Source organism: Harpegnathos saltator, unplaced genomic scaffold (assembly GCF_003227715.2).
Source record: "Harpegnathos saltator strain DR-91 unplaced genomic scaffold, Hsal_v8.6 scaffold331, whole genome shotgun sequence".
Lineage (NCBI taxonomy): Eukaryota > Metazoa > Arthropoda > Insecta > Hymenoptera > Formicidae > Harpegnathos > Harpegnathos saltator.
The window spans coordinates 142066-160426 of record NW_020230130.1 but is presented as its reverse complement, the minus strand read 5'-3'; the positions used below and the strand labels follow the sequence as shown (position 1 = coordinate 160426).

General features: G+C 39.9%; 1 protein-coding gene across 1 annotated transcript in view; it reads left to right on the top strand.

Moving 5' to 3' along the window:
• LOC105191215 (dual oxidase) overlaps window positions 1-18361 on the top strand; it is a gene marked incomplete at its 5' end in the record, with an annotated part of 45886 nt that overhangs the window by 13924 nt on the left and 13601 nt on the right. Inside the window, 2 exons of the mRNA XM_011154452.2 lie at window positions 9937-10161; window positions 17009-17227. Coding sequence (XP_011152754.2) covers window positions 9937-10161; window positions 17009-17227 — 444 coding nt within the window. The remainder of the gene's footprint in view (window positions 1-9936; window positions 10162-17008; window positions 17228-18361) is intronic.

Here is an 18361-nt window from a genome sequence, read left to right as displayed (position 1 = left end):
TGTAACGAAACAACCTCCGTCGTTTCGGATGGCCTGCCCTTCCGGACTTAACGGCCAATAGCCAGCCACGGTCCCGAGGACGCGTAGGAAATGAGCTCTGAGAGCTCTGGCTCGCAGGACGACCGAATCGCTCCTGCGAGAAAGCCAAGTTCTCAACGGACACTTGGAAGAAAGAGCGTGAAAGCTCTAGGACGGCGACCGAGTCGCTTCTAAATCGCCAAGGCCCCCTACGGACGCTTGGGAAACAAGGGAGCTTGAAGCTCCGAGGAGACGGTCGAGTCGCTCCTAAGATCACGGCAACGTCGTGAGTCCGAGATCACAAGATGAGATTCGAACCATTAGCCTCAACCCAGCAGGGTGTATTGGCGCCACCTTCAACTCAGAAGAGTGTCTAGAGCAGTGGTTCGAATCTGAGACGGAAGACCGATCGCCCTAGGAAGCCTAGAAAGCGCGTTGGTAATCACCAGTACAATGGTGCACGAATACGTAGCACAACTTGCTACCCAACTGACCAGGCAAAAGACAAGGCAAGGCAAAAGACAAGGCACGGCGCGCCCGGTTATATAGCCGGGCGGCCGAATCTTGCCTGCGGGCAGCGGAATCGCGAGCCGCGCCGTGTAGCGGTCGCGGTTGGACCTACCGGGAGTCCCGCGCACTCGCTCGCGAGAACCCGCGTCCCCCGCCGCTAGCGAGAACCCCCCGGGAACCAGACCGCCCGCCCTGCAGCGTCGATTCGCACCGACTTTCCGTACGGCATCACGTGCCGTACGGAACACGTTCGTTACCGGAATTAACCAGACAAATCGCTCCACCAACTAAGAACGGCCATGCATCACCACCCACCGAATCAAGAAAGTGCTATCAATCCTTCCAGTGTCTGGGCTTGGTTAAGTTCCCCTTGTTGAGTCAATTGAGCCGCAGGCTCAGAAGAGCTTCACTCCTGGTGGTTCTCTTTCGTCAATTTCTTTGGATTTCATCTCTGCTATACTTCCCCGGGACATAAAAGCTTTGGTTTCCTGGAAGCTGTCCGCCGAGTTATCGAAGGAACTTCGACATATCGCTAGTTGGCATCGTTTATGGATTAGAACTAGGGCAGTATCTAATCGCCTTCGAATCTCTAATTTTCGTTCTTGAAAAAGGTGTGTGGGCATCCCCGAGGGGACGCCCCCAACCCCCCAGCAGGGTTCCCCCTCGGTGAGGAACCGAGAAATCCGGTGGGAAATCCTGCTAGCAAGTCCTAGAAGGGGACCGGTCTTCCCTTCTCGGAGCTATCCCTGGGTACGGCTTCATATATGTCCGCACTCGGTTCTTACCTCGGGTCGGGGCTATCCCCATCCTAGTGCGGGTGAGAGGTGGTCCCCATTTCGGAGTTTCCTCTTCCAGAAAGACTCTCTTCTCAGGATCTCAACTCCCTTCCAAAGGTTCCCCTTCAGAGGGTCGGCCCACCCCTTTCCGCTTCCACTAGGGCCATTGGCCGTCCCAACTCGATGAGCCATCGGTGGTGAAGCCTATTCGGCTGCAACCTTATCGGCAGTCCCATCGAGTGTGGGGTGAGCGCATATTGGGGGAGCTTCCTTGGTCAACCCCGCCGCTCGTCCCACCCTTCCTCCGCCAGGAGGGAAGTAGCAACCTCCACTTCCATTACATGCAACGCCTCAAAAGCATCCATTGGACTCCGCCGGAGTTTCGGCACAGGGAAAGGGGTCGGCGCTGCCCCATCGTCCGCCACTGCCGGTATCGCGAGTGGTGGAGATGCGTTGTCCGCATCCCCCCTTCCCTTTCTATTCAATTGTTGCTACATTTCCTGCTACTTTAGCGACGACGTTGAGATTGTGACCGCACGGACTCCCCGTCCGCGGGCGCAACCTACCCCCCCCCCTACCTGCCGCTCTAGACCCCGGTGTGCGCTTTTTGCGCTGTCGTCGAGGTTTCCTACCCGGGGCAGCGGCAGACCGAGGAACTACTCTATACGCCTGTCCCTCTATCCTGTGGCCCGGATTTCTGCTTGCAACCTCGCACGGGAGGCACCGCGGCTTTGCAGTGCACTCCCATGCGACGTGACCCGCCTCACCGCATCTGAAACAGTGGCGTCCGAGCCTTTTCTCGGCTCGGTAGGTTACTGCCATATGGGCAAAGGCCAAACAGGTGTAACATTGGATAGGGCAGTCTCCTGAGGATCGGACCTGGGCTTTGGCCCAATCAATTTACAGTTCCTGAGCTGCCTTGTGAGCTGCTTCCAGTGGTCATTGGACTCACATTGCACCGAGCCCTCCGGAGGACCTCCGGATCTTACCGATCTGAAGATCCTCCGGTGAGTATCCCCCAATGGTTCGTATCGCGTCCGCGACTGCGGGTGTCGAATCATCCAGGCCGACAAATCGGAACTCGGTCCTCTTCGCCGGCCTGGCGACCACTGCCTCCCCGCAAAGTGCATCTTCGAGCTCCCTGGCAAAGTGGTCGGCCTTCTGCCGACCATTCTCGTCAGGGATCTTGAGGATCACCACCCGTTGCACGCGCGTTTAATGCGGAATCCTCCGGGAGCAAGCCCGATTTCCCGGAAATCTACCCTTTTCTGCTTCTTCTTCATCACTTCCTTTATGGACATCCCCAGCAACGCGGTCATGGTAACGACCGGATTGCGCCGGGGGGCCTAAGTGTGGATTGTTTGAGTGGGGGAGTCTTTTCTTCGAGGCCTTCCCCTCTCCAACTTTCCCTCCCTTGACTGGGGAGGCTGCCGCCTTCTTTGCAACACCTCTCTCTTTACTTGTTTGAAGTGGTAGAGGCGGAAGCCTCTCCTCCTTACCCTTCCTTTTTCGGGTGGACACGAGTGTCCACCCATCGCATTGTCCTTCCCGCAGTCGCCATGTGCTGCTGCGGCAGACGAGGGGGAGTCTTGCTGCCCGCAGTTGCGGCCACAGGAGAAAATAAAGTCTTCCCCAGCAGCCGCTCGATGCGGGCGTTTCCGCCTTGAGGCCACGAATCTAAAGTTCCATGACAGCAAGGCATCCATCGGGCCCACCTTCGCCCACCACGGCCTCGTAGTCCTCGAAGGCATGCCATATGTTCAAGATATTTTCACAACTATTCTGGTTAATTTCATGAATTATCTTCACGGCGTACTCCGCACCCACCCGTCTACTTGGCTGAACCTGGAAAGTTTCGATATACGCCAAGCCCTCAAATGCCTCCTTTGTAAAGGACTTGCTCTCCCAGTGGGGCTTCCGCACGGGCGGAATGCCCCACTGGTGGCACTTGTCTCCACCCCTTATGTTCGCTCCTCTCTCACGCATGCGAGAAGGAGCACTTCTCCCTGTTGTGGAGGCATCATCGCTCTCTAGCGGCAGGAAGCCCTCCCTCAGGCAATGCCTTTCCTATAGTTGAGAGGCGGGCTTCTCTTCCCCTGCGTTCGCCCCTCCCTCATGCTCACGAAGAGGGCCACTCTTCTCCGCCGGAGGGATATCGTTGTCTCCCAGCGCACAGTGGGCCAGAATTCCAGAAAATTGTCAAAAAATACATTTTTCGATTGTTTCTGGATTTAAACAAATACATATCATTAATATCATTTAATCATTGAATATCGTTAATTTTATTATGATTATAGAATTATAATTATAATAATAGTAATAATAATTATTATTATTATTATGCTTACAAGTTTGCTTTTGAATATAATGAGCGGTAGTAATCTTTTCAAAGAAATATAACACAGTTTAAGGATAAGTGTTTTACATGGTTTAAAGAGATTGTCATAATTCTTGTACTACCAGCCGTTAGTGTGAATCGTATTCGAAGTGTTTAAAAAATCTGTTGCTTTCATTATATATATATATATATATATATATTGGGTGAGTGCAAAAGTTCGTGCGGAGTTTGTGAGTAAAAGTCACACAGTGATTAAGCAAACAAAAATCTTTATTCAATCAATGATATATTCTCCATCGTTTTCTATAATCTTTTCCCAACGTTCTGGCAGCATACGGATGCCTCGATCATAAAAACTGCGCGGTTTAGATTCGAAGAACGAAGAGACGCCGTTTTTTAAGGCCTCCAAAGAGTCAAAGTTTTTTCCATTTAAATAATTTTGCAATGACCGGAACAAGTGATAGTCAGATGGTGCAATATCAGGAGAATACGGTGGATGCGTTAAGATATCCCATTTCAGGCTCTTCAGTTTGCGCAGCGTCTTTTTCGAAACGTGTGGTCTGGCGTTGTCGTGATGAAAGACGACTCCCTTGCGATTTGACAAAATCGGACATTTCTCTTTTATTTCTCGATTCAGATTGGTTAATTGGCGACAGTACTTGTCCGAATCAATCGTTTCGCCAGCGGGGAGAAGCTCGAAATAGATTATGCCCTTGCAATCCCACCAAACAGAAAGCATCACCTTCATCGGGTGCAAACTGGCCTTTGGCATTGCGTCACCATGCTCACCTGATTGTTTCCATGTCCGTTTGCGCTGAACATTGTTGTAGAGGACCCATTTCTCATCGCCCGTCACTAGTCGATCCAAAAACGACTCGTTATTGAGCCGCCCGAGTAAAGAAACGGCTGCAGAAATTCGCTTGATTTTGTTCTTCTCGGTCAGCAAATGGGGCACCCATATATCGAGCTTCAAATCGAATCCCATCTTTTTTAAACGCCGAAAAGCGGTTGATCGGTCAACGTTTAGTGCTGTAGCAACTTCTTCTGTTGAAATTCGCGGATTATTGAGCACTAAAGTACGCAAAACATCGTCATCAATGTCAGAAGGTCGACCAGAGCGTGGCTCGTCTTCAAGGTTAAATTCTCCGCGCCGAAATTTAGCAAACCATTTTTCTACAGTTCGTTTAGCTGGTGCTTCATCCTGATAAACATCTTGAATGTTTTTTACGGCTGCGGCAACGTTTATTCCCTTCCGAAACTCGTAAAGCATAACATGCCGTAAATGCACCTTATCGATACTCATTTTTAAAGTGATATTTCTCGAAGCAGTTTGTATGAAAACAAATGATTTTTTTTTTAATAACAGCTGAAGACGTCACCTTTCCAACGTTATATAATATGTAGATGGAAGTATTAATGACAACACTTTACGACGCTTATAACTCCATCTATTGAAACTCCGCACGAACTTTTGCACTCACCCAATATATATATATATGTATATGTATATATGTATCGATAATTTGCCTCACAAGGAGATGACGCAACCTGTTTCATCAATTTCAACACGAGTCATAGCACACTCGATAGCTATGATGCCGTGTATAAACGCCCTAACATAATATGCGTGAATGCGTCTTTGTTCACGAGTAATTTGCAGTTAAAGTTTGGCTCGCGGAGCCGTGCCGCACATAGGGCGCAAGTTACGATACTCTTTCACGAAGCCGGTGATTGAGCAGACAGAGACTCCCGCGCCGCGAACACTTTTGCGCCGACGACGGCGTTCGAGTCCCGCCGACGACTGGTTCGTTTTTTTTTCGTATGTAAAGACATGTAATAAATATTTTTATATTGTTCTTATGTATAATTCCTTTTTTTGTTTCTACGCTATTAATCAAGGCTAATTAGGAGAGTCAGATCTTTCAAATATGAACATAACTTTTTTATTAATTACAATAAAATGTTTTTTTCGTGTAAATCTATTTCGCATAAATATTTCGTATGGTATGGGAAAGAAATGACCAGACAGTGATTATTTTGTGTGAGAGAAACCCGAGAGCCGTTAGAACCGTTACAAGTGAAAAGGAACCCTCTTCCCTTTCCCCTTCTCTCAGAGGGATTCTCATGTTTTGTAACGTGTTCGCTTTATTCTCTGGACAGTCTCCGTAACGTGAACAGTGAAAAACTCGTGTTAAAAATGGAAACCACGTTTGTAGATGAAGCAACGATCAGCTATGTACAAAATCTAGCAAAATGTGATATTACGAAAGAAGAGTTGACTGACGCAATAGAATATCTTCGAGGTAAATATATTGAATGTGTGAGCAATGGAAAGATATATTTGTATGTATTGTTATTGGCCTTGTATACAATATCAATTATATTGAATTCATATTTGCAGATGTCCTGATACAATTTCCGTCCAGTCTTGTTGACAGGTATTTTACAACGTCAATCAATTATGTTTTCCACCAACTGTACATAGTCAAAAGTATATTTGTGCAAAAAATTATGCGTTCATTACGTGCAGTTGGTGCAAAAACTATTATGTTTTACATGCTTTTATACGACATTCCATCCGTAGAGTTGCAACAGCATGACCACATTTTATAATATGTAACTTTCATTTGTGTGCCTTATATTTGTCTTATGTGTGTGTGTGTGTATGTGTTTTGATACGGACAAAAATATTTTATTTTAATTAATAAAAAAGTTGTGTTCATATTTGAAAGACCTGACTCTCCTAATTAACCTTGATTAATAGCGTAGAAACAAAAAAAGGAATTATACATAAGAACAATATAAAAATATTTATTACATGTCTTTACATACGAAAAAAAAACGAACCTGTCGTCGGCGGGACTCGAACGCCGTCGTCGGCACAAAAGTGTTCGCGGTATGGGAACCTCTATCTGCTCAGCTACGCCGCACAGTGTGACGACTAGTGTAAATCACGGGACGTAGCGAATAAAAATGAAAGTTTGATTTTTAACACATTACCATTAAAGATATTTAGTAAAATACTTATAGTTTCTTTTCCTATGTCGCAATTTCCATAATAACTAATAGAATATATATATAACGCAAAATCAACAGTTCAAACTATTACATCTTAATATGATGCTAGCAAGATGCATCATCCGAGTTAATTTCAAGTTGCATATACAATCATGTTTAGTTTCAAAAATATATTATTTCATCAGCTTTGTGTTACTATATCAAATTATTTTCTTGTATGTTTCTCCAAAAAATATCTATTTTTCAACTTTATATATTATTAATTTTCAGTGGAAATTTAAAGTATATTGAAATATATTATAAATTGTTGATTATAACAAAACTCTTGTAACATCTCGTTTCATACTAAAAATTTTATGAAACAATATATTTAAGACTACATATATCTGTTTACATCAGGTGCGCCTAGGTGCGCCTTTACAAAATATTTATTGTTAAAGATGCACAAACGTATATCATGAAAGGGGAAATTTCAAGCATTCGACAAAACAAATATTATATAAAAATGAGAATCAAAAATAAAATATATCTATTAAAAAAAAACAAGTTTTTCTTGTTTTATTTTTGTAATTTCGTTTATAACTTATTGTGTTGATTTTTTTCTGACAAAATCAGAAAATTATTCATATCGTTAGGACTTTAGAACTACACTATATATAAAATAAGTCATAGATGAAAATTACTTATGGAGAAACTTTCTTATTCACTGTATAAAATATATAATATGTAATAACTATGGAGCCCGTGTTAAAGATCTAGGCACCCTATATATAAAATAAAAAGTTTTATGTTAACCTATTAGAGCCCATGGCTAACTCTGCTGGGATATCATATAAATAACATATGGTATCCTCTAGTATGATAAAAATAACAAATTCGGCCGAAAAAAGTTGCAAAAAGAATTTGTTTATAACAAAATTGTTTAAACAATTTATATAAAAAATGATTGTTTTGAAAATCTGATGCTGCTAAGCGATTTCGCTTTGAAAATTAAGTAAAAAACAATCTTTTTTTAAAAAGTTGTTTAAACAATTTTGTTATAAAAAAATTATTTTTGCAATTTTTTTCCGCCGAATTTATTATTTTTATTATACTAAAGGATTCCATATGTCATTTAAGTAATATTCCAGCTAAGTTAGCTGATATACTTTTTCAATCATCGGCCGCTTCTACGACGCGCATTAAGAAGCACGATTAGTCAATCGCACAATATATTACACATCTTCGCGCTCGGGCATTCACGTGATACACGAAAAGAGCACAGTCTTTTCATCGAAGCCTCGACAAAGCAAAAACAATATATATAAACAGAAAAACAATAATATAATAAAAAAAATATAAAAAAATATAAAATATATAAAAATAAATAAAAGTAAACTTAATAACATATAATTATAATAAATATATTATAAATATATAATAACAATATATTTTAACAGTATATATATTATATAAAGAAAAACGGCTCAATGTCCGAGAATCGTTATACTTCACCACACTGTGCGCCGGCTTCGTGAAAGAGTGTCGTAACTTGCGTCCTATGTGTGGCACGGCTCCGCGAGCCAAACTTTAACTGCAAATTACTCGTAAACAAAGACGCATTCACGCATATTATGTTAGGGCATTTATACATGGCATCATAGCTATTGAGTGTGCTATGACTCGTGTTGAAATCGATGAAACAGGTTGCGTCATTTCCTTGTCAGTATTCGTATTTAATATTATGACTTGTCGATAAATAGTCCTAGTTTTCAAATTTCAATATTTTGATCTTTCGGGACATTGCGTGTCTACCAACATTGCAATAATTATTTTGTTCTAGCTGTCGTAAAAACAGATAAAAGCAGACGATCTTTTCTGGACATTAAAGTACGAAGCATCAGTTACAAAACCGATTAAGTTCAATCGACGAGTCACGACGAGTCTGTTTTCAAAAATCGATATGCTCTGAAAGATAGCATTGATATTTTCATGCAAGCGAGCTAAGTTTTGATGCGTTATTATATGGTAATAAAATTATTTTTTTATAATTTATTATATACTATTAGAAAGAGGAAAAATCATATAATTTCTTTATATAATAACGATTAATATTCATATCTATTTTATAGCTTGTTTTATTCGATAAAAATATTTGTATCAGTTAAATATGGTAATAGATGGCATTTGTTAAAGACGTCAACTTTGTGAATATCTTGCGACCTTAATATATGTCTAAGAGGAAAATCATTTTCATTTCATCAGTTTGATATTAATATTATCAAATAGACATATTTGTTTAAATCCAGAAACTGTCGAAAAATGTATTTTTTGACACTTTTCTGGAATCTGGCCCACTGTGCAGCGAAGGGAAGTGCACTTCTTTGTCCTGCCACAGTTGTGTGGCGGACACTTCCTCCGTCCTCTTCCGTTTTTTGTGTGCTAGTGGGGGCGAGCTCAAACGATTCGGACCCGATCGCTCCTCCAGCACCTCCCTTCCTGCGGTCGTATAACTTTCCAAATTTAAATTAGACTCCACATAGATCTCACGAGAGTGATCGGTCGGTGTGTCCATCCCGGCAGAACCGCCTTACCAGGGTAAGGAGATTTCAGATACTTGGGGGTTGCCCCAGATACCCTCGAGGGGCCCGTTCTCCACCACGATTTTTGAATTACAAAATTGAATTTATGATCCAACCCCACTCCTTACGTCCTTACTGCGCTAAGCGGCGGGTGAACAGTCGCTGTGTTTGATGTATTGTCCGCCACATGGCGAGGCGACGAGTCGCCCTGTAAAAAAGGATAGGAGCCAGCACGCCCGCAATGAAAATCGATGCGCCTGGATTATAAGTAGAAGCGGTCGGGTCGAGCAAATCATACTTACCTGATCTCAGCGATTCTTTTTTATAATTTTGCAGAAAGTTCTTTTCAGCGCCTGCCTTTCTTGCTTTCATTGGTTGGATCATAAATTCAATTTTGCATCTCAGCCAAAAAAACCGTACAGCGGCAATCGAAAATGGATTTTAAAGCTAAGGACCAATACTATACGATACCGTTTTCTGAAGTAAAAAAAGAATATTTTGTTTCCCTACAAGAACTTCATAAAATTGACCACAATGGCCATTTTAGACCATTTTAGGCCATTAGACCATATAACCTAAAATTACTCAAAAACCTGACGTGCTAAAAAATTTCTGCGGTCAGATTTGTTTTCAGCGTCAAAAAACGTATAAGATACACCCCCTGTCATTTCTGTAACTGATCTTCGCAGGACTGTGTAATTAATTGCCATTTCAGGAGAGCGAAAGCGGACATCGTAAGGCTCTAGTGCTGTTACGCATACCGCGCGATTATGACCTCGTCCTTGAACTCGATTCGCTGGCTTCACGTAGAAAGTTTATTGCGAAATTGGAAACGTTCTTGGCGTCACAAAAAAAGTACTTCACACTTACTCAAATCGCACGGGACATTATGTTGGCAAAAGCGGAAACTAAAGAACGCCGACAAAAAAAACTGGAGCAGGTTTGTCCTTCAGTCTTCCTTTCGTATGCAGAATGTTTCGTAATTTTGGCACTCTGTTTACATAACGCTATTGTTCATGAGAACAATTGACATTTTTTTCTTAGCGAAAATGTCAAGAAAACGACATTAATTGTGGTGATTTTCAAAACTCTAACATAACACTTTTAAAGCTAAGCTTTAAATCAGAATTTTGTTAAAGTTAAGAATTATGTTTCTTTGCAATTGTCGATTGTTCGACATTTTTACTAAAACAAAAATTACATTTTCATAAAATAGTACTATATAAACAGTGGCTGCAAATAGGACATCCTCTTATATTTAATTTTTAAACAATTTCAGCATAATATTCCTTTGATGTATAGTTAAAAACATAGCTGATAGTTAAATGAAAAAACTTATTTATTAATTTCCATTTATTAATATCTTATATTAGATTATTAGTTGTATTTTAAATCGAGTAGAAAAGAACTTAAGTTATTGTAAAATTAACAAGAAAACACATAGAAGTGTCCCCCTCCGATTTTAATGAGCTTAAAGTATTTTCTTTCAGAGCATTATCAAAAATACATTATCAAAATGCATTATCAAAAATACAAGAAATGGGAAAGAACCTTCTGCATAAAAATTTAATGATTAAAAGAGTATTTCATAACGACGTATTCATTTTAAAAAATTGTTGAAATTTTAAACATCCACCACTAATCAATTTTTTTATAATCTAAATTTCGTTTATACTAAATGAAAGGATATTTTATATAGAATCTATCTATATGTAATAATACTATTTTCCGACATATGCATTTTTTGAAAAATAGGTGAGAACCTTTTCATGAACTCGTAATGTTATACGTGTAACCTATCACACCCGATATATATTTAACCTACCACACCCGATATATTGGGTTGGCAAATAAGTTCGTTCGGTTTTTGTTTCAGTATAAGTTTCATGCGGATTCGCTTTTCTTTTCTCGGTGCTATCGTGTAAATCGAATACACATGTGAAAGGTTATGTTTCACTGTTGTGCTGTGTTTGGTTTGGCTAACATCAGTATTGTGTGTGCTGCGTAGCTGTGAACATGGAAATAAATAACGTGCATTATCGTCACATTTTGATCTATTATTTTGAAAAAGGTCAACGAGCTGCGGATGCTCATAAAAATATATGCTGTATGTATGGAGATGATGCTTTAACAAAACGCGTATGCCAAAAGTGGTACGCCAATTTCCGTTCTGGAGATTTCGACGTCAACGATATGCCCCGTTCCGGTCGCCCGACCGAGATTAATTCAAATGACATTAGGGCTATAATCGAAGTAAATCCATCCCAATCGATACGAGAGATTGAATATACCCCACACAAGCGTAGAAAAGCAATTACGCCAGCTGGGATACGTTTCTCGGCTTAATGTTTGGGTGCAGCATCAATTAACCGAGGCTAACTTGACCACACGCATATCCATCTACAATTCGCTACGGAAACGACAAGAAAACGACCCATTTTTTAAACGAATGATGACGGGTGACGAAAAATAAGTCATCTACGATAATGTAACGTGTAAAAGATCAAGGGGGCACAGCGAGCCACCGCAAACAACCTCGAAAGAGGGGTTACATCCGAAAAAAATAATGCTCTCCGTATGGTGGGATTTCAAGGGTGTCATCTATTACGAACTGTTACCGTCAGGCAAAACGATTGATTCAATTATACAGGGTGTTTGATAGCTGATCATGCAGACGAAAGTTGGAGATAGATTGGGTGTAGCCGAGAAGAAAAGTCATGTACCATAATGTCAAATTGGGAATAGTTACCGAGTTATTAATTAAAACATGTGAGCCAATGAGCGCGTAGATAGCGGAGGGCGGCCGCAGTAAGCACGTAGACATTTGATACAGGCGGAGTCAGCGAGTGACGGTAGGCGAGCGCGCGCGGCGAGGGTCAACGTAAGCGACAAGAGGCGATCGCACGCGACGAGGAGCGAGCGAGCTTTTTCTTTATAGCTTTTTCCTTATAGCTCGCTCGCTCCTCGTCGTTCGCGCTCGCTCGCTCTTAGTCGCGCTCGCTCGCCTCTTGTCGTTTACGTTGCCCCTCGCCGCGCGCGCTCGCCTACTGTCACTCGTTGATTCCGCCTGTATCAAATGTCTACGTGCTTACTGCGGTCGCCCTCCGCTATCTACGCGCTCGTTGGCTCACATGTTTTAATTAATAACTCGGTAACTATTGCCAATTTGGCATTATGGTACATGACTTTTCTTCTCGGCTACACCCAATCTATCTCCAACTTTCGTCTGCATGATAAGCATTCAAACACCCTGTATACTGTTCGCAATTGACGAAATTGAACTAAGCAATCCGCACAAAACGTCCAGAATTGGCAAATCACAAGGGTATCATCTTCCACCATGACAACGCCAGACCTTATACATCATTGACCACTCGGAACAAATTGCTTCAGCTTGGCTGGGATGTTTTGCCTCATTCTCTGTATCACCGGATCTTGCTCCTTCCGATTATCATTTATTCCGGTCGTTGCAGAACTCTATGAACGGGAAAACCTTCAAGGATGAAGAGACCGTTAAAAATCACTTGGATTGGTTTTTCGCTGATAAGCCCAGACGTTTTACGAACGCGGCATAATGAAGTTGGTGGAAAGATGGCTAGAGGTCATCGATAAAAATGGTCAATATATAATTGATTAAAATTTATCTTGTGTGTCAAAAAATGGAGTTTTATTCTACTCTAAAAAACCGAACGAACTTATTTGCCAACCCAAAATTTGCAACATATCTTCTTCAAATTTTTTCATAATAAGAGACGATTATTAAATTGATATGTAGAATATGTAACCATAAGAATTTCATATGCAGGGTGTCTCATAACAATTATTACAGAGCTCGTGGAGACAGGGTTAAGACAAACATAAAAGTCCTATACCGTTTTGCGATATTTAAGATAATTATCAAGTTATTAATTATAGAGATCTAACGAGTGAGCGCGCGCCGAGATGGATGATTGGAAAAGCGTTGCAGCCGCTTGGACCACAGCGCGGTCCAATCGATTTAGTAACTGTTGCCCGTCTGCGGCGAAGAGAAAGATGACGCACCGCTATTGGTGTTTTATCTCGCCGCACCTATGTCTCGCCGTCAACCCTGTATATAAAATTCTTACGATTACATATTCTATATATCAATCTAATAATCGTCTCTTACCGTGAAAAAATTCGAAGAAAATATGTTACGAATATGTATCGGGTGTGGTAGGCGGTTATAGCGGTATAGTATTACCAGTTTATGAAAGGATTCTCACCTATTTTTCGAAAAATCCGTACGTCGGAAAATAGCATTATTACGTAGGCTGTTGAAAAAGTTTTTGCAATCTAATACTTGTAGTTGCGCCACCATTCTGCTACTATCATATCTGTAAAATTAAACGTTTCTAACCTATAATTCAGTTGACAGTTTGTATCTAGTCAACTAGTTTTGTTTGCACAGTATTTTAAAAGAAGTTATTTTGTGAGATAATGGAAATTTCGCGTGAAAATTTTCGGGCAATGATTTTTTACGATTACAAATGTAGTCTAACTCCGAAACAATGCATTAATCGACTTCATTTGGCTTTTGGGGATGAAGCACCATCCAATAGGACTGTTCATAATTGGTTTGCCGAATTCCAGCGTGAACGCATCTTTCTTAGTGACGAGTTTCGTGAAGGTCGTCCATCCGTCTATTGTTACCACTAATGTTGATGCTGTACGTGAAACGATTGAGCGAGATCAGCATGTGACATACCGCGAGATTCAGGCACCTTTGGGCATAGGCATGAAAGCAATATACACCATTTTACATGATCACTTGAACGTACGGAAACTTTGCAATCATTGGATCCCACACAATTTGACCGAAGCTCAAAACTAGGCTCATGTGAATGTAATGGTGCAATGAAATGCTCAAGAAGTTCAACCAAAGTCGGTCAAATTTGGACTACAACATCGTTACTGGAGACGAAACGTGGATCTATTCATATGAGCCCGAAAGTAAACAACAATCCATTGTTTGGATGTTTCAAAAGGAGTCGAAACCAACAAAAGTTGTTCGTTCACGCAGTGCTACCAAGCAAATGATTGCTTACTTCTTCGGTTATATCGGACATGTAGCAACCGTGGCTTTAGAGGATCGAAGAAATAAACTAGTAAATACTAATACAACAATTTGATTGCCAAAAGTCATCAATTGCGTAGAACAAACCAAAATCGTCACCTCATTCTTCATCATGACAACGCCAGCTGTCACTCAGCACGTCAAACCGTCGATTTTTTATCCAGTAAAAATGTCGAATTGATGACTCATTGTCTGTATTCACTTGATTTATCACCTAATGATTTTCTCTTTCCTAACATCAAACATAAGATGCGTGGTAAGCGATTTGTGTCGCCTGAAGCAGCTGTTGAAATATTCCGAACACTGGTTTCTGAGGTTACAACCTCAGAGTGGAAAAAATACTTCGAAAATTGGTTAGAGCGTATGCAGAAGTGCATCGATCTTAAAGGAGAATACTTGGAAAATAATAAAGCCATTTACCGTATTTTACATGTTTTTTTTTTCATATCGTTTACAGAAACTTTTCCAGCAGCTTACGTATAATATATATAGTTGGATATAAAATATTCTTTCATTTAGTAGAAATGAAATTTAGATTATAAAAAAATTGGTAAGTGGTGGAAGTATGTTTAAAATTTCAACAATTTTTTTGAAAAATTGAATACGCCGTTATGAAGTACTTTTCAGATTATTAAATTTTTATGCAGGAAGTTCTTTTCCGTCTTTTATACTTTTAATGATGCATGCTCTAAAAGAAAAATATCGAATTTTTTTAAAGAGATGTTTCATCTCTTTGAAGGCCGATTGGGCATGTACAAAAAATTCGTATCTCTTATTTTGCCTAAATTACTACATATTTCAAACTCATTAAAATCGGAGGGAAATACTTTCAAGTGTTTCTTAATTCATTTATGAATATATCTAAAAATTTATTTTACATCGAATATTTATTTTGGAAATATTAGGAGCGCAAAAAAGTTCTGAGTCCTTTTTTGCAAAATTCAAAATTTATTTAAAAACAAACAAAACTATATTAATCAACGAAATATTCCCCGTTTGCATCGATGACCTTTTGTCATCTTTCGGGCAGCTTGCGAATTCCCTGATGGTAGAAGCTCACCGGCTTCAAGGCGATAAAGTCATCAATGCATTTTTGTATCTCTTCAAGTATCACAAAATGTGTATCAGCCAAGAAATGCTGCAGAGACCGGAATAGGTAGTAATCGGAAGGCGCCATGTCTGGACTATACGCCGCGTGTGGGAGAAGTTCCCAGCTTAATGCAAAGATATGGTCCTGAGTCACTTTCGCAACATGTGGTCGGGCATTGTCATGAAGCAGTATCACTTTACGACGTCCTTTGCCAGTAAATGGTCTCTTTTCTTCAAACGCATCGCTCAAATTGCTCAATTGTTGCTGATAGCGATCTGCCGTTACTGTTTCACCCGGCTGTAACAACTCGTAATACAATACACCTTTCCAATCCCACCATATGCAAAGCAAAACCTTCTTGGCGTGGATATTGGTCTTTGGCGTCGATGTCGAAGGTTGACCAGGGTCAACCCATGATTTTTTACGCTTCGGATTATCATAAAGTATCCACTTTTCACCACCTGTAATGATTTGGTGCAGAAAATCCTTTTTCCGGAACCTTGAAAGCAAAGTGAGTGCCGTGTCACGCCGTCGATTTTTGTTGCCTTCGGACAGTGCATGCGGAACCCATCTGCCTTCCTTTTGAACTTTTCCCATTGCATGTAAACGTGTGGAAATGGCTTGTCGCGTAATGCCAAGTTGCTCTGCAAGCTCCTTTTCAGTTTGTGCAGAGTTTATATCCAACAATGCTTGCAGTTCGTCCGTTTCAATCTTTTGAGGGCGTCCAGCACGCGGTTCATCTTCAAGACTGAAATCTCCTTGGCGAAATTTTTGATACCATCTTTTACACGTAGCATAACTTACAGCGTTCTCTCCATATGCAACACAGATCATTTCAGTGGCTTCAGCAACATTTTTCTTCAGATGAAACGCGAAGTGGATGGAAAATCAAGTATGCTCTTTTGTTATTGCCATCGTGAACACTGCTGATTTTAAGATTATGTGCATCAAACGCCAAATCGCACGATGTTTTGAAAGACCAAATGTCACTGCTTTAAAACCGCAAGAGGGCGGGAAAATTAATGCAATTTAAATTGTGGTTTCAGTAGTATGAAATCTAGGGCTCAGAACTTTTTTGCGCTCCTAATAGTATTATATATAACAATATATTTGCTTAAAGTACAGTTTTGCAAGAATCGCAATAATTATCGAGTTATTAACGATAGAAATCTGAGGAGTAGAGGCGCGCCGAAATAGATGAATAGAGGAGCATCGCAGACACTCGAGCCATAGTGCGGTCCAGTCGATCCAGAAACTTGCCGATATGCGGCAAAAGGAAGGACGCGCCGCTATTAGTGTTTTATCGCGCTGCACTTACGTCTTGCCGCACGCTGCCAACAGTTACTGACGACTAGGCCACGCTATAACCCGAGAGGCTGCGACGCTTCTCCAATCATCCATCTCAGCGCGCACTCATTCGTCAGATTCTTATAATAATTAATAACTCTATAATTATGGCGAATCTCGCAAAACAGTATGGGACTTTTATGTTTGTCTTAATCCAATCTACCTTCACACTTCGGGTTGGCAGCTAATTACCGGACATCCTGTATATAAAACAACTAAAATTTTGATAGTATTACATGTGCAATAAATATTTAGTTTTTCAGAGAAGCGTACGCTTTGACTTTCGGCTTACGACCTGGTGAACGAAGACGGCGATCAGAAGATAATGATACTGGTGAGGTCGTTACAGTAATGCGTACGTCTCTTTCTAAGAGTGAATTCGCGAGTGCTCTCGGCATGAGGCCTGATGCAGTTTTTGTAAAGAAAATGTTTAACATTGTTGATAAAGATGGCGACGGCAGAATTTCTTTCCAGGTATAATCGTTTTACTAGTTTTACTAGTATTTATTACTATTACTTATATTAATACTAGTTTACTATAGGTAGTTTACTACTATTATTTTTATTGTTTTATCCAATTGTTATAATTCTCAGAATTGCGAATTTGATAAAAATTTATATCATTTATAATAATAATAATTATAATACGGAAATGAGAATTATATAAAACATTTAAAGAGCAAAAAGAAAAAATTTAATTTAAATAATAATGTGCGTGTGCGCAAGCGCATGTATGTGTGAATCCTACTTGATTTAAAGTAATATTAAACCTATTGATTTTCACACACATACACACATTATGCGTTTAATATAATAGGAAAAAAGAAAATGTATCGAAATTTCAATATAAAAGTTGTTTTTGAAAAATAATGCGCTATTTGTTACTTATTACTTATATCAAAATACTTATAACAAAAAAAGTGTTATTCAAGAAGTAACAGATATTATAATATCTACTTTAATATATATATAATATATAACTTTCATGTTAAATTTTGAAAATATTTTTACGAGTACCTTCTGTTCATGTTATATATGTGTGTTCTATTTGCAAAGGAATATTAAAATGATAAAATAACAATTATATTCGTTACCATTATTTAAAAATATAATTACTTTATTATTGTTACTAAAAATATCATTGTTACTAAAAAATTATAATTTTTACCGAATTGTTATTGAAAAAAAGTTACCATTACTGGTAAGAGTCTTACAAATAACGCGTTACTTATTAATCTCTGATTTCAAATTCAATATTCTGAAAATAATTGACGAAATAAAATTTAATATTTACGTCGACATTAAATATGTTCTTATGATAATATATGACTTTCAAATCTTATCAAATTAAATACAGTGATGGCAAAAGGTCGATTTTTTCGCCCATATATTGAACCACGAATTTCAAACTTTTTTTATGCCAAATAGTATTGTATGACGGGACATTAATCCTAGAGAAATTTTAAGATGAGCATAAGCACGGTTCTGGAGATATGGAGGGGTGAAAGTGATAGTCTCTCATAATCCATGAAAATACACGAAACTCTTCAAGTATACATACCAAGGAATAAAATATACCATATGTCCCAAAAGTAACGGATCACCCTA